Genomic DNA, 22,112 nt, shown 5'->3' with positions numbered 1-22,112 from the left:
CAGATTTCATACATGATTTGGAAATGCCATGTTTCTGTTCACAACAACATAGTCATTGTCAAAAAGAAGGAGGAGAAAAAGTTAGGCTTCAGAAAAACACATGAATTAACAAAGTATAGAGGGAATTGTATCTGGGAAGAGAAAAAGCATCATACTCACAGGAAAAGACTAATTCCATACAATATGAAATAAACTATGAAAACTGCATTTTTTTAATTTTCAGTGTACAGTCTATGGGCAGCACTAATTTTTGAGAAAGCTGAGTAAATCCTACACATTAAACAAACATGTTTGATGGCAGAAAAGGCATTGTATACTTCATGCAGAGTTAAAGTTACAAAGATTAAGACTAGAAGAAAGTCAGTCACAGGAGGACATTGTCATGTCCATATTTTTGTCTTAATCACAGCAAAATGCTACAGCTGAACATGGCTGTAAATGAAAGCATGCAATCAATCTGGTAAATTGATTCCTGCTGTTCAGCAAGGCATGGAATACACAACTGCCTCGTGGGGGTTCTACACGGGTCACTGCAGTGTGAACCTGAGCTCTTCCTTGTCCTCAAGAAGCACAGGTGAAATATTAACTGCACTCCAACTCCATGTGCTGAATAAGAACATGCTGTGCTTGCAGGAATTTTTGAGAGAGAAGGTCCACGTTTAGTGAAGTTGCCAAGGCAGAACAATCTCATGCAAAGTCTCTTTGCAATGCTGCACATTTCAGCACCTTTCACTCTAGCCTGCAAGATTTAACCCAAAAGCTCATTCAGGTTGAAAATTTCTGTCTCTGTAGAACAGATATATGGAACTTACTGCACAGACTGGTATGTGCTGGCAATAAACCTAAAGACATTTCTTCTTTTCTCTTACAAGTTATTACAGTAAGCTCACCCTCCATGATTGTCAGAGGATCTTCCACTTTGGGGCGCAGGATGTTGGGGCCAAAAACCGTAGCCAGGTTTTGCACACTCATTTTGTTCACACCTGAATATGACTGCACTTCATCAAGGAATCTGTGGGGAAGAAAGAGGTCCTTAAGGAACATGTAAGGAGGAAAATCAGGGAAAAAAAAAAAGTCAAATCATGTGATTGTTTCTTAACATAGTTTAAGTATTGCATTCTAAATGCAAACAAAGCAAATAACTGCAGTTAGAAATGGGAAAAACAAGGTCCTGTCAAGAGGATAGAATATGTTCACTTCTACTTTCTTGCACTCCTTGCCCTGCTTATGAAAGAAAAGTCACAATCTTGATAGAGCAAATTACTAATTAGTCATGCAGTAAACCTACCATTTTGGTACCTTCACTTGAGTTCTCCAGCCCTCCAAGTGTGAGTAATGTTTTTCCTTCAGGGTACACAGACAGACAGGTCTGTCTGTCAGCTCACACTTATAAATACCATTGTGATAGTCCTGCAAGAACACTTACCTACAGATGTATTTCAGCAGATTGTAATTGACAGCTGGCAGGCTCTTCACTTGCTTCACCAGTTCCTTCAGGCCCTTTAAGAGGTTTAAGGAAAAATACAGAGTGAGTAGGCACAGTTTTTTAATATTTTATCAGAGATTAAAAATAAAAGGTCAGCAATTCCAATCACAAGACAACAGACACACCACTCAAAGTGCAGCATTAAATACAGGTTATGATAAAGAACCAACAGCTTGTAGAACCCATTTTGGATTAGGCTAACAGGGATTAACTCTGGAAAAAAATAAACAAGAAAATAAATGTCTTGGTTTCATTGTGTCTTTTCTTTTTCTTTCCTTTTCCCCTTTTTTTGACCAGCAGTTCCACTCCTCCTTCTGATAACAAGGCTAAGCCTTCCAGGAACAGTTCTGGTTTGAACTAGCTGGCATTTCCTGCAAGAAACTACTTGGTTATTTTACCCATTTCTGGTCCACAGGAGATTCTGACTAATAAATGACTCCTGATTTAACAGGAAGAGTTGAACAGCAACCATCAAGACCCTTCCTCTTACAGTTCAGAGTCTAATCCATGAAAATATACATCTCTTCCATGCAAAATCGAAGCTATTGACTACAGTGATGTTTACTCGAACTGGATTCAGAGACATGCAATAAATACAGCTAAGGCTATGCTACACACTTTTATTTTGAATTCTCAAGGACCCAGGTGGCAAGAATTTTCATACAAAACTTGCTTCAATTAACAGATGCTCATTTAAATTAGGACAACTGCCAGCTTCTCTCCTCCTGAAAACTGGAACAGTTTTTTATTTCACCTTACTTGAGTTACCAACTCACCGTTTCTTCCTCCTTGCTGAGCATTTTGGCACAGGAAAGAAAATCTTCATATTTTGCATATGGTACAACTGGTTCTGGGAGCTCCCTTAGGTACAGCTTGAGCAGTGAAGCCACGGTGTGCACATCTGTGTTGCTGTTGGGGTGGAATACAAGAAGTCATTAATGTGAATCAGGATGATGCTGTGAGACTGACAAGCTAAAACCTGCCACTTCTCACTGCCACCTCACATTTTACTCATCATCAATGTATACATTTACAAACCCTACCTGTAATCTGTTTTTCGTTGGATTTTTTTGTCCTATAAAGGACTCAGGATACCCACAGGCAAATGTCCATCAGCTCTAGTGATTTATTACCATAAAAAATTACACATAAGGCCCTGTTTGCAGAGACAGGTATGGAGGAGATAGATCCTGCCTCTTGTTGACAAGCATCTCCCTTCAGACATGCAAAATTCATCCTAAATGACACTTTTCATTTTCACCTGAGCTAGAAACAAGGCATTTACACACTGGGAATTTTTCTCCTACTAGAGATGGCCCCAGCTCCCAAAACATGCCCAGTGTGTCTCAATTCCATTTTATCACCACATCCTCTGTTACCACTATTCAAGAAGCAGGTTTTAAAGGAAACATAGCTACCACAAGCATTTAGTTGAAATCTACCTACTGGAATTACAGCTTTTTCCCTGATATGTGTCTTTTTCCTATGGGATCCCACTAAATGACTACTGTGCCTTATAGCTGTACTCTTACACCGAAAACTTTGCTAAACTACACTCAGAACCACAAATCCCTGGGAAATGAGTTTTAGTTCTACCCTCTACCAAATAAGCTGATGCACCAAACAGAAAATGAGTGAATGCTTGTAGCACAGGTAACATCACAGGGCCAGCAGTCAAAGGCCTGATGCAACATGTGCCTCCCACGACTGCATTTGCAGAAATTTAAGGGTTTGTTGGATACAGCTAGTAGGAGCCTCAGCTGTTTATCAGGCACACTAAAAGTAACACAGAGAGAGGGATCACAACCACAAGTTCAGACAACGCAATCACGCTTGCTTCAATGTTTCTGTGGTGTGCAAATTACACTCGTGTTAACTTAGCAGTATTTATCTAAAAATAAGTAAGTAGAAATTAGACATAAGGCACAAGTTAGCATGAAGAAATCTCTCTTGCATTATGTCTGGCTCCATCCCTGGGTTTAGCTACTCAGGCATTTATTCAAATCCTTACTGGAATGTTCTACATGCTTACCCTGGCTCAGATAAAGAATTGTACTGCAAGCTGTTATCTTTCCCTCTGATTTCTGAAAAATCACAGAAGGGGCACTAAATTTTGCTCATTTCATTAATAAGAAACAGGAAAGGCACACACGCCTACAAGGTGCATTATTATGTATTTTCTTTTTCTTTGAAGACTTCACACATGGAGTATTTCTTTTTAACTCACAGTATCTCAAAGGGAGCCATTGGTATTTGACACATTTAAGCTTTGCTACAGGTATGTTAATCATTATTTTGAAATAATCTGTTAAAACAGTAATGGCTTTTACTAAGTTAAATCTTAACAGGAATGGTGGGAACAGCCTTAGAGTAATGTGGTATGGTATGTCAGAAGAAGAGAGATGATAAAGCACTGTATATGTTTTAATGTTCACCACCACCAAACTCCTCAAAATGAATGTGCAGAAAACATTTCTAATTCCTAAATGAATAATTCCCAGCTCAAATTCCAAAAAGAGTTTTCTGGAGAAACTGTATAAAATACTAATGCAAACCCACATTTTTAAAGAAAGTTCAAATTCTAATCTCTTGATTGCAACCCTCTCTTGTAGAGTGGCTGGAATTCAAAATGGTATTTGCCTACCCCCCAAAATTTTTGTATACATATATAACAGATGTGGGGAACTAGTAGCATGAAACTAGGTCTGATTGTACTCTTTAATGAGATTTCAAATGCTAGCTCAGATTTGGCCTCTAACTTTTCTGCTCTATCTAATCTCAACTCAGCATTGATCGTCTTTCTGAAGATTTTATTATTACTGCTTTTTTAATTTAAACCAGGAAACTCCTCACGCCTTGCTGAAGGACTTAACCACCTTTTTACAGAGTCTATTTGCATAAAACTGGAGAGGTCTTTCCAAAATACAAGAATCAAACAGGGTAAGTGAGGGAAATACTGAAGAACAATTAGAAGGTGGCACACAGGTCTCTCAGTAAGGGGATTACACAGTAACACCCTCTCTTCTTTGTACTGCCAGGATCATGCTTCCTGTAGTATGTAAGAATGATTTCACACCAGTCCTTGCTGTGGAATACTTGTTCCTAGAGGGCACAGCAGCTGAAGGATAAAAAAGGTTGAAGAAGGAGACAGAAGCCTTGAAAATTAATGCAATTTCTAAACTTTCTTATTTTGGTGTGAAGTACTGTTAGGTTATCACTGCAAGAGGTAAGCTGAGTACCATAAATTGCGGGTCTGCCACGAAAGAACTGAGAGAGAAACAGGGAGGCAGGATGCTAAGGAGGGATGAAGCTGGGAAGTGTTGCTCTCAAATTAACTTCCTGAAGCACATGCTGTATTTACAAGTATGTAGAAAGGTCTTTTATAAAATGGGATTAGAAATTCAGGTCACAATCAGCAGACAGAGACATATATACAATATTTTAAACTAATTTTCAATTCTTTTTTCCTACGGCAATACCACAGACTGCCACAAGATGGTGGGGTCACAAAATAAGATTTTGGAACATTTGGGGTTTTTTTCCCTTAACAGTAATGGACCACTTCTTAAGATTTAATCTATCTGTACAGAAATTATCATACAGATTTGAGCAGCGCAAACAAAATAAACACAGCCTGCATACACAGACATACTGCTTGCCAAGCTCTTTAAGAACTGGATTTTTAAATTCTACTTTATCAACATTTAGACAAAAGCTAGTAAATTTGAGTGCAATTATGGGTAAAAAAATGTCATTATTTTTATAAATAATGTAACTAAAAGACTGTCTCTCAGCATCTGAGACTTTTTTAGACCTTGCAATGTAGTATTATTTTTTTTCACCTTCTGCTTTAAATTACAGGGGAAAATTTTAAAATGGCAGGCTCCAGTCCTAATGCATCTGTGTTTTGGGTGTTTTAGTCCACAAATACCACTAAACACTTTTCAGCCACAGAGGACAGCTGTAGGTTTCAAACAAGTGCTGAAGTGGAGGGCTGGAAGCATTTATTTCCCTTTTTAATCTACACTGTTCCATCGACAGTCTAAGTCAAAAACAGCAGTTAGATCTCTGCCTTTAGGATAACTGGTGCAGTTTTTAAAACATGGATCTTTGCAGGCCTATGGAGGACCTTTTCCTCATGGACTTTTTTCAGTTACAACTGATCAGCTTAAGACAGGGCAGAATTTCCCCCTTGAGCACTGTCCTTGCCTACATTCCAGAATCATTACAGCTACAGAAATTTAATGATTATACCTATCATCATATTTCTTTTGCTATCTGACTGTGTAATATCAAAGTGGTTTATGATTACACATTCATAATTAACATGATTAGAAGCATTCATTAATTTTTATTAAAACACAGGATGTCAATTCTGGCAGAAAATCCTCTGTTATCTAAATTGGAACAACTCTCATTAACTGAGGCAGACTTTCTCCAAGTGCACAATTACGAGCTTGAAATGGGAATGACGAAGCACAAAGTGGGGAATTTAACGTAACAGAAAAAGCAACAGCAAGCTGAGGAACAGCTATTTTGGCATGTTGTGGTGGGAGGTCTGAGAAAGATGACTTATCTCACCGAAATATTAATCCTGCATTCATGGTGGCATTTCCAAAGGAGCATGCCCCCGCTCCAGCACTGTTCATGCACAGGCATGACAAATGCAAACATGTCCCAGCCTCTCCTTAGTCATCATATTCAAAGGCCCATTCATCTGAGCTTTGTCAGTAATATCTCTCATGGCGTTGCCGTTTTGGCAGCACTTTCCTTTGTGATACCACAGACACCGTGGAAGTGCCTGTCAGACCGATTACACTCCCTGCAGTTTCTCACTCCCCTCACCATAAACAATGTCCCTGGAGCCCAGCAGGTCACCAGCAACCCAGGCAGAGCCCTCACACTGCGAGCAGCAGACAGCGCGCTCAGAGAGCTGCAGTCAGCGCTCCACGCACAAAGCCAACAAGCCCCTCGTAAACTCCCCGAGAGGAAGTATCAACAAGGCAAGGTCACATTACAAAAAGATTAATGCCCTGCCAAAAATAGCTCTAGATCATGATGGCACATAAACAGTTTGCATGAAGAACAAACAGTAGGGAACAATAAGCTGCAAGGCTATAATTCAATTTAGGAGTCCTGGTAATAAAACAAAGGAGAACATTACATTTTGTGTACCAGTGTGCTGATTTTGGGAGACAGGCATTGGTCCAGAAATTCAAAGGTCAGGTTAACTTAATGTGCTATGTGATTTTTCTTCCTCTATGTGGTTATTTTCAAAGCATTACTCTATATAATTTTCCTATATAATGCATAGATCTAGTACAAGCAGTCCTGTGCCTCATTTAAGTACCGGATTAAATTTTGCCCACACCTTGTGAAGCACATATGAAAGTATTTACCAGTCTGGCTCTAGTATAAGTTAACAACTGATTTCTATTCTTGTTTTTGGTTTAGACAGAGAAATAAACCAAACCCATCCTGCTCCTTTGTCCTGGTGTTCACCATTTTTACAAATCATGCTACCTTCCACAGTCCACAAGGAATGGTGAAGACTGGCAGACTCTATTTCTGAGTTAGGTACCAACTGCAGTAATTGTAACAGCAGCCAATTTATGCAGGTTTATAAAGGCTTTAAAAACAGCAATGAAGACAGCAATTTAGGACAAGGAAAAAGACAAACTCCATGGGGAAGAATGTTAAAAATTACTTCAAAAAATACAGATCCTTAAAGAGACAAAAGTGCTTTCAGGTAAGGTGGGCAGAGGTCTAAGAAACAGCTGGGTTTCCTCTAGGAAAAAGATCTACCAGCTCCACTAAATATACTGGTAATTATCTTCTCTTGATAGATTGTTCAGAAAAACTGTTAAGATTCTCCAATATTTTTCAGGGACTGTAAGCATATGTAAAAACATGGAAACCCACAACAAATAACCTACCTGATCTTGTTTACTGAAAGAAAAAGCCACCAATTTTGCAACCTGTTTTTTTCAAGAATGCTTTAAAAAACCCACTGTCTCAGACGTTGCAGAGAGTAACAAAATGTCATCCTTTCTTAAAGATGACCATGGCCCTCTAAGAAATCATTGATCAGTGGCATATGAAATACATAGCTAGCTTTTCTTTTTTTTTTTTATCAGAGCTGACAAACCAACCCTTTCTGAAATTGAAATTTATGCAAAGTCACTACAAATGTTCATTCGCTGCCAGTAACTAAAAACACTCTGAGGACACCAAACCCAACTAAAAACACAACAGGACACCAATTAAACTAATTTAATGACCCTTGCAACACACTAGATATATCTCCTAATGAGTATTTAATTGCTAGACTAGGTCTTTAAGTTGTGCCATATGCAGTGATTATTTCTGTTAGCTGGTTAGAGTAAGGGCTGGAACTGGAAAGGACATGAAGTGGGTCCAGAGGCACAGCTGATGAGCAGATTGAGAGGATCAGGGAAGAAAGGCTGGAACCAGCAGAAACAAACAGGAATTTTCACAGGCCTAAGGCCATTTGTGTTTGGCAGGAACAAACTTTTGAGTAAAGATTCATTTCACATAAAAATGTGGAGTTTAAGGGATTACTGCACTTTGCCAGTAGGAAGGCATATGAAGCGCCTTCTTTGTGGGAAACTATCTGCTTCTAAACAAATTCTTATGTACAGGCTTGGATCTGAAAAACAAAGAACAATTTTTACAACCAGGGTTTTCTGCTTGCCATCTGCACAGTGCCAAAGCAGACTGCAGCCCAAATGAGACACGTCCCATTTCCAGCATTCACCAAAATTTTAAAACATTCTTTTAAATTCTTCTTTTAATATTTTTCTCCTCCTCTGGAGAAGAAAAAGAATTGTGCATGTGCTTCTTCTCACCTCATCCTTGTCACTATCTTATTTTGCTTCAACAACCCCAGTGATTAAATGCCTAGGAACATAGCAGCTTTACATTTTGGATTATTTGGCTCCAGTGAATAAGCACTTGCCAGCTATCACGTTCTACCAGCTTAGGCACCTTTTCTCAGCTGACTGCAATGGTGACCAGAGCAGTAACATTTTGTCCCTTTTTTAGAGCAATTCATACCCATAAGAGAACGTATTAGGGACTTTGTTTTGCTAAATATGCATTTATGTGCTCTCCTCCTCTCTTGCACATGCACACAAATGCTGGCGGGTGAGCTATGTAACTTTTAAACTCTCTGAACCACTGAACTATGTTCATCAGTAATAGTTAGGAAAATCCAAGCCACACACATCAATCATATTATTTTTTATTAATATTTGTTTCAGTGACATTTCAAATATTTTTTCTCCCTGAGCAATCTTATCTCCCATGTCATCTGGTAGTAATTGTGATGAACAGCAGATGAAAAGAGGTAATATGGAAAAAGAAATCCAATTTTTACCCCTCCGAGGTAAAAACTGGAGAACAAATCCTTATGCAATTTTCCTTATGCAGTGCCGTATTCTCTGTGCTAATTTCACAGAACAAATGGTCATAATTCATTTTGTGTCATTACAATGTATGATTTGTAAAGGAGATGAGGGACTTTATAAGTAAAACATAAGCCACACACACAAGGAGAGAGAAGCAAATACCCCAAGGGAGAAGAAAATGGATTCCCTGGAGGGGGCAATTTTACACAGAGGTGGAGCTGTACTGGAAATACCAAGGATATTTCAAATAGTAGCAAGCATGAGTGATTGCCTAATTGCACAGCTAGTTCCTTAGAGCAAATTTCACAATATGTACAGATACATTCAGAGGGAGTGAGGTATTTATTGATTTTTGTTTCTAAACTGACACACAATTTTGAGGCGTTGTGTTTTTCTTCACACGAGAGGCCTCAGCAGTTTTCAGCTGCAGCAGCTGCACCTCACCTTTCCAATACTGATCATCAAGAAATGATGGTGTTCCAGTTTCTGTCAGAGGGGGGCGGAGGTGTTGGATGTTTCAAACCAAGACACAGGATTTTCTCAGTCAGTGAGATGGAAAATTTTTAAATGCTTGTTCCATTCTCATACACAATTCCTCAGCAACATCTTATTCCAATCATAAGATCAAGATCAAAATTAATAAGTGGAGATTCTTTCCACTATGCTTTTTGTAACTGACTTCAGTATTGGAACACCCAGCTCCTAACTCACACACAGCAACCATTTCTCAGATATGTTTTATATGTTTCAAAATATGAAATTTTCTGCATTTTCTTTTGAGCGAAGCTATTCCCCTTCTTGTTTCTAATTTCATACCTCTGGTTGTGCTTGCTCTGTGGTCATCTCTGCCACGGGGGTGCAGACAGGAAGGCAAGAGGGGACAAAGAAGGCCAGAGGCTCCACAGAACCATGGATAGCAGCTGAACTCTGGGCAAAGAGCAGATCTGTGCCTCTGAACTCCATCTCCCAACACCAGCATGGTGAGGTGCGCAACCATCTTAAAACACAGATGGCATTTTAAAGGAGTACTAACCATGGGTGTATGATCTTACTTTTGGTTTTGTCTTTAATTCTATGGTACATATTTTACTGAATCGGCTATGAAGGCATAAAGAGAAGAAGAATTATTCAACAGCAATTTGTCACACAAAAATAAAGCCTACACATATATTTCAACATGTCTCACATGTTCTGAAGTGCTTGTCTGACTAACATGCACTTGCACATGGAAAAAAAGTGAGTATGGAAAGTGGCAAACTCCTCAAACACCAGCTCTCTTTGTGTTAGTTCCAACTCTGATGACAGCAGCCAGTCTTTCTCCCTGCCAGAGCCAGTGACCCAGCACCGCTACGGAAGTGTGACCTGTATTCCATTGTGTTCCATGCCCCAGGAACAGAAATGTCAGCTCTGCTCCAACTGCAAAAATCTCTATTGCTATCGATGTAAATTAATAGAGAGAACCTGGGTGGATTTTGCATGATGGGACTTTTGGCTAATAATAACGTGTAATTAATTACAGATTAAACACAGTGGATCTAGAGGTTCACAAGAAAAAGTGAGCATGGATGCCTAATGTATGTGTTTTTTTCTTTCTCTACAGCACTATTCATACTGTGGCCACTTTCCAAGAGCTCAGCTTACCAAACAGGCTGCATCAAACCCAGAGCCCATGCTGCTGTTCAGCACAATGAAAAGTTACCCCAAACCAAGGTCATCACACAGGTACTCTACTCACAGGTACTACTTTGAAATGAACTTCACCTCAAAGAGTTTACAAATGGAACAAAAGGTCGGGGGAATAAGCAGATAGCCAAAGGAAACGATGCAGAGATCAGAGCAGAGTTTATGCCTGACTTCTGAACCACTGCTACACCTGAATCACACCTCTCCAAACTCAAATGTGAAAAAGTAAACAGGAAAAGCACCCTGTGCAAGGCATGGGGACGTACAAGGTCAGTGTTCTATAAATTCTGAGCTTCAGAAGCAGAACTGCAGGACCAGCGATTTATAGGCGGCTCCTGCTGCTGTTTCTAATTGCTAGAGTAGAAATTACGTGCATCCTTCACAGCAGTAGCATGTAAAATCTCTTCTCCTTTTCATCTGCTAAAGCTCAGCCAGCATACCTGTTCATGGGGCTCATTAGCTTGTGCTACAGATGTTGCTAGATAACCTTGAAAAAGAATTAGTGCGGCTGAGCCCTGATCTCATTTGTCTGGAGTAGTTAGAATTTGTGCACTTCCTCCGAGCTGTACCTCTCAGTGGGGTGTTCAGTACATCATCTTCCCACAGTTCAGGGTGGCTTGTTTTCTTAAGCGTTTCCTCTACAATTATTTGGTTTACAGGCACAGAAAAAATAACCTTTTGTTTCTGCCACTCGCCTACCCTTTGGTAGAGACAGACATTATCAGTAATATTTATCATACTGTCCAAGTAAGGAAATGTACCCTGTAGATGCTTCTTCACAATTTTTAAATAAGCTTCATGGTATTTGAACAGTGAGTGAGCATGCCATAAACATTCATCAGCTAACACAGTCACTTCCCATAGTGCTCTGGCTCCATAAAGCCATTTACTCATCAATTACCCTAACTCACCTTCAAACGAGAAACGAATAACCTCATAGGAAGACAAGTCACTTTTCCAGAACGTTATAAATTCTTACATTTTCTTTTAAACTGAGGGTCAGGACTGAGGAAACTGTTGGAGATGAAAGAACATTACAGGTGCCTGCCTTCTGTGCATCTGATGCACAAACCTTCAAGCTTAATGAATCTCCTCACTTCACAGAAACAGGGAATGGAGGCACCTAAATGATTTCCCACAATCAGGTTTGAATTATGGCATGTTTTTGCACTAAAAGATCAAGCTACAGTTTCCTTCCTGTTACTTGGATTGCTATCAGACAAAGGTCTCACATAATAAATGCAATCTGCCTCTTCCTCCTAACTCCCATTGGGCCCACAACTGCAGCAAAGCTGCCAATGCCATTGTGGGGGTGTGATGTCACTTAGGGATGCCACTTAGGGCACATACTGAGGACAACCACTGTTTAACAGTCTCTTCAACTGGAATTTCATGACCATCATACTAATTCTGGTCAGAGTTAAGAAGTCCATGTGGCACTCATAATGCACTGGTTCTGTTTCTCTGATTGCACACTCTGTATATGTGATCACTGCTGCCAATGCTTACAGAAGACAGTACAAAAATCACAGGGGACTACAATTACTTACAGGAGAGTAAAGTCATACCCAGCTGTGTGAACAGGACCAGGTTTTCCTTGGCCCAGAAACTCTTATTAACTTTGTAAAATTGCATAAATACTGGAACACAAATCAGACCTGGACCCTCAAAACCACATAGGCTTGTTTTTATGGTCAGAGTGACTTTCACTGTAAGACTAAACACCCAAAATTACAAAGAAATGCATGAAAGTATCTTCCCTTCCAGTTTTATAGGTAACAGAACACACTGAAGCTGGTGATAACAGAAATTCTTCCTTTGTGGAACTGACTAAATGCCAGCATCACCATTGCATTTCAAATGATATTAAGATCAAGGCAATCCAGATATTTTTGATTAGGCCAAAACATTAGCAATACTTCTCCTAACCAACTTTTCACAAAAGGAAATTCTCCAGAAACGCTTTGAAATCAGACATCAAAGTCAGAACAAAAAAGAAGACATTTCAAAGCAGTAATGGGAAACACACAGGGAAACCTACAAAAACATGTCATTCTGTCTGCTGCTGCCATGTGTTTCACAGCACTGTGGGTCAGCCAGCCCAGCCCACCGTGCCCTGCCTGGGCTGCAGGGCATGGGGAACAGCTGCAGGGTTTTACCTGTCAAAAGAAGGCTTTTCTCCACAGTCAAAGGCATCCTGCAGCTCCTTGACGAGATTGGCCTGCCCAGGCAGTCGGAAGAGGCCCTCCTCCTTCAGCCCCCGCTGGCGGATGAAGTCCACGCACTGCTCCACCAGCATGGGAGCCAGGCGGTTCCCATAGCGCTTCTCGTACCGCACCGTGTCTTCCAGCTTCTGCCCGAAAATGCCTGCACCAGAAAGAGAGCTGGGACTCAGCTGAGCAGCACAAACACACCGGAGGAGCCCACCCTTCTCCTGCAACCCACGCAATCTGCAGGTCATTTAAATGCCTGCACAATTAACCTACTCCTTTCTTAAGAACAGAATGCTCAGTTTCACCATTGACACTCTTCTGGAAATACAGTGCTGACATGTTTTCCAAAAACATTTGAGCACTTATTTAAACATTTGAACGTTTATTTAAAATAAAACACTAAATTATTTGCGAGATCACCGGCACAGGAAACAGAAATAACACAAACGGGATTTTCTGTCATAAAACCTCTGATTCAAAAGTGATTAATATCTCCACCTTTTTTAGGTTAATGCCTAATTATTAAGTACTCCTCTATCAGTTCCAAAAACATAACATGGAGGGAAACATATTTATAACTCAGAATTTTGTTGCTACTAAATGAAATTACTATTTTCTTCTCCAAATAGACAATGATAAATCCATTGTGTATTACCAACTGCATTATCACCATCTGCTTTAGCAGTAATAAATTTTGTGTACGAAAAGAAGTTCCTGACGTGAAAGGTGAAATATGTCAGATGAACTGCAGGAAACCTGAATTCATCCTTAAGCTCAGAAGAAAATGGAGGTTTTTTGACAGAATTAATTTCAACCCTGATCTGAGGGTATCAGTGCTACCACTGGAACGACAGCTACTCTTTACAGCTTATTTTGCCTCTCCTTTCAAAGTGCAGAGCAGCACAATAATATTCAGGGATGTCATCTATGCTGGAAGCTCTCTCTTGAGACCACCACTTGCTGAACAGTACTAGGGCTGAAGCAAGGCAATTCAATTTCTATATATAGCAAGACAATGAATAGTTCTAAGGCAGTCACGATCAGAAATTAAAGACCAAATGACTACTTCGCTTTTGCAATGACGTACACTGTAAAGTATAAAAAAAAAGAGGCAGTAAATTGTGCCATTCACTGAGCACACTGTTCCTGCTTTTATATTTAAAAATATAAAATATTCAACAAGAAAAACATCATTGTTTTGGTTTGCTTTTTTTAAAAAAAGCCCAAAATTGAGCTAGACAGCTTTTGGTTTTGACCTAAAAACTCAATTCACCCTGATATTTCAATTCAGATTGAAGCATCCATCCGGGTAACCTTTTATGTGTACATTTTTCCTTTAACAGAAAGGTAACTTACACCTCAGTTGTAGGTAAGACAGCTGCCTTGCAAATGCACAAGGATGTAGGGCAGGTCTCAAGTTTCCCATATGGAAGGTCTGAGGTTTGTAGTTAAAAGCAATTATTTTTACTGTAGCAGAGGAAGTAACTGGAGAGAGTAAATGATGTCCTGCTAAGACATCCAGAGAGTCTCTGAGATGCAGAGCAGTGTATTTTGTGATTGCCATGGTACCCACACTTGGGGATGCCAAAACCAGCAGTAGGTAAGGGGAATGAACATCACACAGTCATTCCTTATTACTCCTTTTGTACATGCTGTACAAAACCCAGAGCCCAACAATTCGCAGTTGAAGAAGGAATTTTTGCAATTTCAGAGTCAAGTTTAGAAGAATACTGACTGAAGTAGCATCCACAAAGTTTGGGGCCTTGAGGTTGGCAGAGGAGTTAAGTATGCTAAGTATATTTTCTTAATTATTGCATGCCTTCCTAAACCCCTAAAAACTGACTATGGGGATGGGAGGAGTATTAATTGAATTTGTGTTTCCTGCATTTTTCCAAGTTAAGAGTTGCAGCTGGATGACACAAAGGAAATCCTCAAGTCCTTCCACTTGCTACACTCCCCTTCTCAAAGTAGTGGAATTAGGGAGGAAGGTCCACTGAAAGTCAGTTAAGGAATCTGTGTGATTATGGGACTCTGAGGATTTCAAAGCTGTTAATATATGAGAAGGCTGCACTTCAGTGCCCCCCATTCTGTCCCTTCTCCCAGCTGAATGAGCCCCATTTTCTCTGCCTCTCCTCAAAGAGCAAGTGTTCTAGCTCCTCAACTCCTTAGTGATCCTTTGCTCAACTCACGTTAGCATTATCTCCACCTCCTGGGTTTGGTGGGTTTTTGCTTGTTAAATGATACAATATTTAGATATGGTCTAAAAAATGTTAAGCAGAAGACATTAATCACCTTCCTCTTCCTGCTAGCTCTGCTTCTGCTGATACTGCCCAGACTGCTGTCAAATCTTCCTTGCTGCCAGGTCCACTGCTGGCTCATGTCCAGCTTTCTGTCCCCCAGGACACCCAGGTCCCTTCCCCAGAGCTGTTTCCCTGGGGTTATATCTTCTTAGGAACAAGACTGGGCCATCCTACTCCAGTTTGCCCTTTGAGGATACAGCTTAAGCCTCCTTGCAAGAATCCATGAGATTTTCTGCTTTTAAACACAAGACTCTTTGCCTCTTTTCAAACAAAATATGATAGGATATTCTAATTATACCAGAATGCACACATAACTACACTTTATGCCCACTGACAGTACAATTAGCAGGAATAAGCTTTCTGCTACTGGTTATGCCTTCTCACCATGCTAACTTTCTTTAATCAGTAATGTGCATATTGCAGTTTCCATTTCTAGGAGAGAGTAACTTCTTAGACCAGAGTGCTTTGGAACTCCTATTAGTAATGACACTGAAGTCAAAATACATCACTTTCTATTAATACATTTTTTGATGCTGCCTTTTCATTTTTTGCTCATTTTAAAATTGGTTTTCAAAGAACATCTAATAGATAATGAATAAAATCAGAATAAGGGCATTTTGCAGTGGGAGCAAAAACCCTTACCATATTATTATAAATTGCTGATGCACCACAACACAAAATGTACTGAAAACAGGTGGGAACCAGAAAGCACTAAGACGTCTGTGATTGGAATTAAACACTGTTTTTTAATTTGTTTGGCACTGGAATTAATCTCAGGCAGGCTTGGGTTGGTGTCTAAGTGTAGGCTGAACTAGATTCTCCAAAGGAAGCATTTCCTCCACCTAACAAACATGGAACACTGCACCAGGCAGCACCTGGCCATGAAATGAATCAGTCGTGATAAGCCTGCACAAATATTGACCTGAAGTTACAGACTTGCTGATGCCTTATGGCAAAGGCACTCTGTTGCCAGGGGCAGAAGGGACAGAAACATGACAACTCTGCTTCCACATCATGTTGCCATGGCTTCTACCTGGCTCATCATCCTTCTGCTGTCTCCTGGGTAAGGCACACCTTCTCCCACCGCCCCTCTCTAATGCTTTTATCCCCTCTCATGCCACAGCTAACTGCTACTGAGATGCTGCAGATGAACAGTCTACAAGCATTAAGGGGTTGACTATTCGGAAGCAAAGGCATTCCTGTGAAAACTGCAGCTCCATAATGTTTGGCAGAGAAAATGAGAAACACTATCAGTTATAATTGGTAACTACTTGCATCTTCTTTACAAAGAAGGAAGGAAAAGACAGTCCAAGCTATGGAGACTAGATTATAACCAAAATCACTGAGATAATCTCAAATGCTGTTCCTTAGGAATAAGTTCCCACTACAGTAACTAAACAAGAACATCTCTGTTGGAGAGGGAAGTAGAAGAGAGCCCTCATAACTCATGTTCTAATCCAAACTCAAGTGGCTCCTAAATCTCAATGTCTCCAAAATCCAGAAATGCACAGATACACAAGAGCTGACCTGTGGCTTGGTTTATCCTTGGGATAGGGTACCAGAGGAGAAACAAATCAACAAGAAACCGTGAGGTTCAGAATAGCCCTAGTTTGGCTTCCCCACAGCTGGTGGAAGGCAGGGAAATGCACAGGATCCAGTTCTGACCAGTCATTAGATTTAATCAGCAGCACTGCTTTTTCAGAGAGCCCTTGCAGGTCTGTAAAGCTATATCCAATTAAGCCAAGATCACGCATAACATCAAAGGGGAAAATCACATGCTGGTAAAGGGCATGCTGAGCAGTTACTCATTAACTAGAACATTCCCGTGGCACAAGTTTTGTAAACACTTGGAGAAACTGGGCTTCCATGCTTAACAGATACCCAAAAACCTCATGATAAATACCACAGTTCCATATGCAAATTCTGCATGTGTCTTCTCAGGAGCTGTGGAAGCACTGTGGTTATTTTGCATGGTACATAGTCACAGTTAGAGGATGGCTTTAAAATCTAAGAATGCTATTAGTCAATGATTTCCTCAGCTAACTGAACACAGGCAGGCATCACATCTGAAGTCCATGGACTCCTGATTCAGGAGGAATAAAGGAGAAAAATCTAGGTGGCCATTCTGCCCATAAGGAATGGCTTGAAATAAGGAATATCTCATAAAAGGCCACCTGCCACTCTAGATTCACCACAGCACACACATTCAGTGAACCAGAAGGTTTCAGACAGCAAAAGGCACTGAGGGCTGATGTTTTCATAGGTGACCCACACCTGTACATGTGCAACAAAAGATCAAGGGAGCCTGGTGCTTCCAAACCAAGTTCTGGTTTCATGGGCTGTACTGATCAGAAAGGGTCAGTTAAGGTTAAAGGAACTGATCCCAGCTTAGAATCTGGATGTGAATTTTTGAACAGCTCTTAATTATTCATCAGTAATTCATTGACAGAAAACAACAGATCAGATGAATGGCTTTCAACAGTGGGGCTGGGAACAAAGGTCCTGCAATTACACAAAGAAGTGGCTGTCATGACCACATAACACCCAGTAAAGAGTTTTTAATCATTATTTTCCATGACCTTTCTGCTCAGATGTTCCCCAGCAGTAGTGCTGGGTTTTGAGTGGATCAAAGACAGGGAGTATTTTCTTCTTCTTTACAGAATTTTGTAATGCAGAGGAGAGGAAAAACCGCACCAAAACCGGTAGTAGCAGAATTTTGTTCCTGCCTGAATAATTTTGTTCTCTTCAGGACTTCTCCCAGCCCCACAGTCATTGTGATGCTGGCAGTAGAAAAGGTTAGATAAACTCCCACCCTGGAGTTTAGAACATTTGCACACCTCAATAATCAGCCTGCAAAACCAACTCTGATACAAGAGCAGAATTAGATCCAGGAAAGGAAAGGAGACAATCTTGAAAACATCACCAGGAACTTGTCACAGTTGATCACATCAGAGCCTGCACTATTTTTCTGGCCACAGCCAGTGCCACCTCCTTCTCCACAACTCTGTCCACCACATTATTGTATGTTCTCAATATTGCAATGCCTCCTCAGATACTGCTTTCTCCATTGACCCTGCATGTTCTCTATGGAAGTTCTGTCGTGGTACCTAAACAGAGAGCATCTGCTTCAAGCTGGAGTTTAAAGATGTTTGGCTCTGTCTCTGTTCAGATGCTGCCCTCTGAGCTTTGACTTCTCCTGTGATGTGACTCCCAAACCCCAAAAGTACGGCATCTAATTTTTTGGTGCCAACCACAATGGAAGTTTGATCTGGATTTCCAGGAAGGGTTCTATACCTGATATCATATATCAGGGTTCTTCACCTGATATAATTGGTGAAGATGATGTCATGACTCTCTTTTCTAAGTCTTGCCACCACTAGCCACCGGTTTTCCCCGCTAATTTTATTTTCTGCATCATGTTGCACAGCTTAGATCTAATTGATCTGCTTTATGCAATTATGGATTAGGTTTACAGAAGGCTAATTTTGCCCTTTTTTTATACTTAGGTATACAATCTGCAAATGAAGTTGCCATAATCCAGTAAACCAGTTAATAAGACAAGAGCAGTTAGCCTAATGTGCCAGTGCCCCCACAGTAAGGGCTTGACTGAATCCAGTTAATATCTGTTAATCTTTCTGTTGACTTCAGTGGGATATGGATCAAGTTAAATACATGCCCCAGCACTCCACAGCTCTGATTCTAGGGGTCTTGACAGAAAATGTATATAAGAAAGCAACCAAAACAAATTTTTACATAGAGGAGAGCAAATCAGCAGCATCACCTCCATCCCTCTGTCCTCTGCTCCAGGTGCTGCTGCTTCACTTGGGAGTTCTAGACATGGAGGGTTTCTGTATCAGAACATACGGGGGAAGAATCAACAGCTGAAGCTCTTCTTGGAGCAGCTAAGGCTGTACCCAGGCACAAAGGCAGCTGTCTGCAAAATTATCAGTTAATCCTTTATTCAACTTCCAAACACTTCTCAAATAGTTAAGGGCATAAACAGGGCACAGGCAGCTGTAATTCACACCAACACCTTGAAATGCAACACACATGCACATCCTCCTGGCCAGCCTCCAGCAGGACTGAACTCGAGCCCCCAAGGGCCCTGGGGAGGGGGTACAGGGGGCAAGCAGCTGCCAGAGCTCCCTCAGCTGCATGTGAGAGCTGATCTCTGCAGCAGTTCTGCAGTGAGCCCCTCGCTGCCTGCGATCCTGCCTTCCAAGACATCGCCCCTGCCTGCCTGCTCGCCAGCCCTCGAAAGCAATGATGTCACTGCACTGCTGCTGAGGCTGGGAGCAAAGAGCTGCCGGCTCCTGCAAAAGGGCAAACGGCAGCACGGGGCAACAGCCGAGCAAGGAGCAGCAGAGGAAGGTGACAGAATTTGTGTATCTGTACATATTATTTGTAAAATTTGTAAAATAATTTCTTGCGCTTCAGAAGAACATGACAATTTAGCCCTTTCACTTTGATTTCTCAGTCCAGCAGAGCTTTTAAAACAGCACTAATATCCATCCTCTTTTCCCCCCCACACAAAGTTTTTGTCCTTGTCATGGAAACAGTTTCTCCTCACCCATCCCAAGTGCCCTAACACCTTACCATCCCTCGTTGTATCTCTGTCTCAGACATGTGTTTCCATTCCACTGCTTTCAGCTGACATATTATGACATCCAGTCTCCTCTTTGCCCTTTTACCTCGAGTATTTCCATGCTCTGCTTCAACAGGGGTATGTGCAATGCAAAACAAAACTGGCTATAAACCTCTCTATGCAGCAGGTGAAAAGGCAAATGCAGGCTGCAGGGCAGCACTATGAAGTGGCAATGCAGCCCTTGCACCAGGACAGTCATTGCAGAGCTACACTTCATTCCATCAGAAACCTCTGAAATCAAGGACTCAAGCTTTTGCACAGATAAACATCGATCACCTTGCTTTGCTCCCTCTCTTCTCCCTCCCTCCTCCCACACAGACAAAATGCAAATATAAACTCTCTTTCCTGATGTTCTGCCAAACAGGCAACTCAGAGCATCACACGTCTAATTCCCTCAGTGTTCTCACTCAATTCTGCTCAGAGGCACTGCAATGATCTTGTCTCATTCCACCTCATTCCTGCATTCATGGCTATTATGTAGAGGAGACAGTATCCGCTGGCCAGCTACAAACAAATGAACAAAGGAGTAAATAAATCATTCGTGGAATGTTGGCATCTGCATTGTTTAACGCCTTTTGTTTGGGTGCTCTCCTCTGCCCCTGCACACAGAGCAGACCCCCTTGCCTTGAAGCCAGACTTCCCCAGCGCAGCAGAGCACAGCGCAGAGCACACCTACCTTTGCGGAAACTAAAGCAGCGCTTAATTCTCCTGTAAGTAGTTTTGGGAATGAAGGGAGCTGCTGCTAAGGCACCTGGGCTGCGGACTCCAGCATTCCTGTCTTCAGGCATCATACAGGCCAGAGCCCTCACGTCCCTCCAAAGCTCTCCTTCACCAGCAGCATCCAGACAAAACACCACGATTAATCATCGCTACTGACTGCTGAGGAGTTTTTGTAATGGTGTATTTTCCTCTGGAGCTAGGAGATTTGTAGTCTTCTAGATCTTGGGCAGGGCTTGAAACGATCTCGATGTTCTCTTCCCTGCTTCACTTTTGCTTTGGGGAACAATTTCTTTCCATCTATTTCCTTTAGTTTCTTTTATTTCCTGCAGTGAGACAACTGCCTATTATGCAATGTCACAACAAAAGAGTTTCAGCAAAAAGATGTATCTTCCATTCAAACAGAAGTCCCTGCACAGATGGACGGGAGAAAGACCTCTTCCTCCCGGCTGGAACAGGAGGCTGAGTGGCAGAGACTCTAATTCCACAGCAAAAGCTCAGCACTGTGCGGTGTGCAAGGGGAAAGAGAAGAACAATACCAAAAAGGCCACGGAAGAATCCTTCAGGATACAACACTCCTCGCTGGCACCCTTTATTTCCGCAACCGAGAAGCAAAAATAACAGTCAAAGCTCTTTGTCCATACCAGATTCCTCCCCAAAGTCCTTTCACACGGCCAGCTCCTCGTGTGATGCTCTCACGGGCTCCTCGCTTGTTTTACTGCCTTCCAACTACCAGGAGCTCTCCGGGGAGAGGCGCGTCAGATGCGGCAGCGGCGCATCCTTGCCGGCAGGATCCCGGGAGCGGCTGAGGAATCCGTGCCTGCAGCGGGGATGCTCTGGCGGCAGGGCTGGCAGCAGGGCAGGCAGCAGGGCTGGCAGGGCAGTGCTGCTGCCGCCTGCGTGCAGCAGGTGCGGGGCGGACGCGGCGCGGCAGCCGCAGCGCAGGTTTGAGGCTCCTCGGGTGACTTTGAGTTGACTTCAGGCTGTGCCTGTCATGTGCGGCGGCTGGCAGAGCGAGCGGGCTGCGCCCGGCTCCTGCAGGAGGTGCCAGACCTTGCACTACTACCCACCCCTGCTAAAACGCTCCTGCTCCTTCTTCTCGCCTCCTCCCTCCCCGCTTACTTGCAGGCTCTGTAAAAAATTGCCTTTTTAATCTAATCAGGAGGGGAATTTCATGTGCAAACAGGCATTACATGCCCTGCCTCATTTGCATTTCTTTTCCCTTTCAGATTTTTCTTTCCACAGTCACCTTATATCTTCTGGTGCAAAAAACAACCTGTTTCTGATGAGCTTAGCAGATTCCCACCTGCCCCCCCCCCCACCTTCTCCCTCCAGCACAGGTTAACAAATAACAATTTAATGATAAGGTTAATTATTTACAGAGCTCCTCGCTCTGGTACCAGGAGTCTTCTCCTGCTGCCAGACAAACTTTAAATATTAGTGGCTCAGCAAGGCTTGTACACATCCACTGCACACACACACACAGAGCTTATTTACAATGCTTAAAAGAACCAGAAAATTCACATGTTACTCAAAGTGGCACTTGACTTGTGTGACACCAGGCTATTGTGGTTTACCATTAAGCACTGAAATTCAGGAAGCTGATATAAAATGAGTGTTTTGATTAATTAGCTGCCT

General features: G+C 41.7%; 1 protein-coding gene across 3 annotated transcripts in view; it reads right to left on the bottom strand.

Moving 5' to 3' along the window:
- ARHGAP24 (Rho GTPase activating protein 24) overlaps positions 1–22,112 on the bottom strand; it is a 182,647-nt gene that overhangs the window by 5,585 nt on the left and 154,950 nt on the right. For 2 of the 3 annotated variants that reach the window (XM_054293693.1, XM_054293707.1), the window contains 4 exons: positions 12,759–12,966; positions 2,263–2,395; positions 1,427–1,500; positions 891–1,012 (listed from right to left, as the gene is read on the bottom strand). In XM_054293693.1, the coding sequence (XP_054149668.1) occupies positions 891–1,012; positions 1,427–1,500; positions 2,263–2,395; positions 12,759–12,966 (537 nt within the window). Of the gene's footprint in view, positions 1–890; positions 1,013–1,426; positions 1,501–2,262; positions 2,396–12,758; positions 12,967–20,433; positions 21,273–22,112 lie in introns of those variants that run through there. The other variant, XM_054293699.1, reaches the window with a different exon arrangement.

The sequence above is a fragment of the Melozone crissalis genome, unplaced genomic scaffold (assembly GCF_028551555.1).
Source record: "Melozone crissalis strain CALT ecotype California unplaced genomic scaffold, PUWL_Pcris_2 ptg000006l_1, whole genome shotgun sequence".
Classification (NCBI taxonomy): domain Eukaryota; kingdom Metazoa; phylum Chordata; class Aves; order Passeriformes; family Passerellidae; genus Melozone; species Melozone crissalis.
The sequence above is the reverse complement of the archived record's forward strand: the minus strand, read 5'-3'. Positions and strand labels throughout refer to the sequence as shown.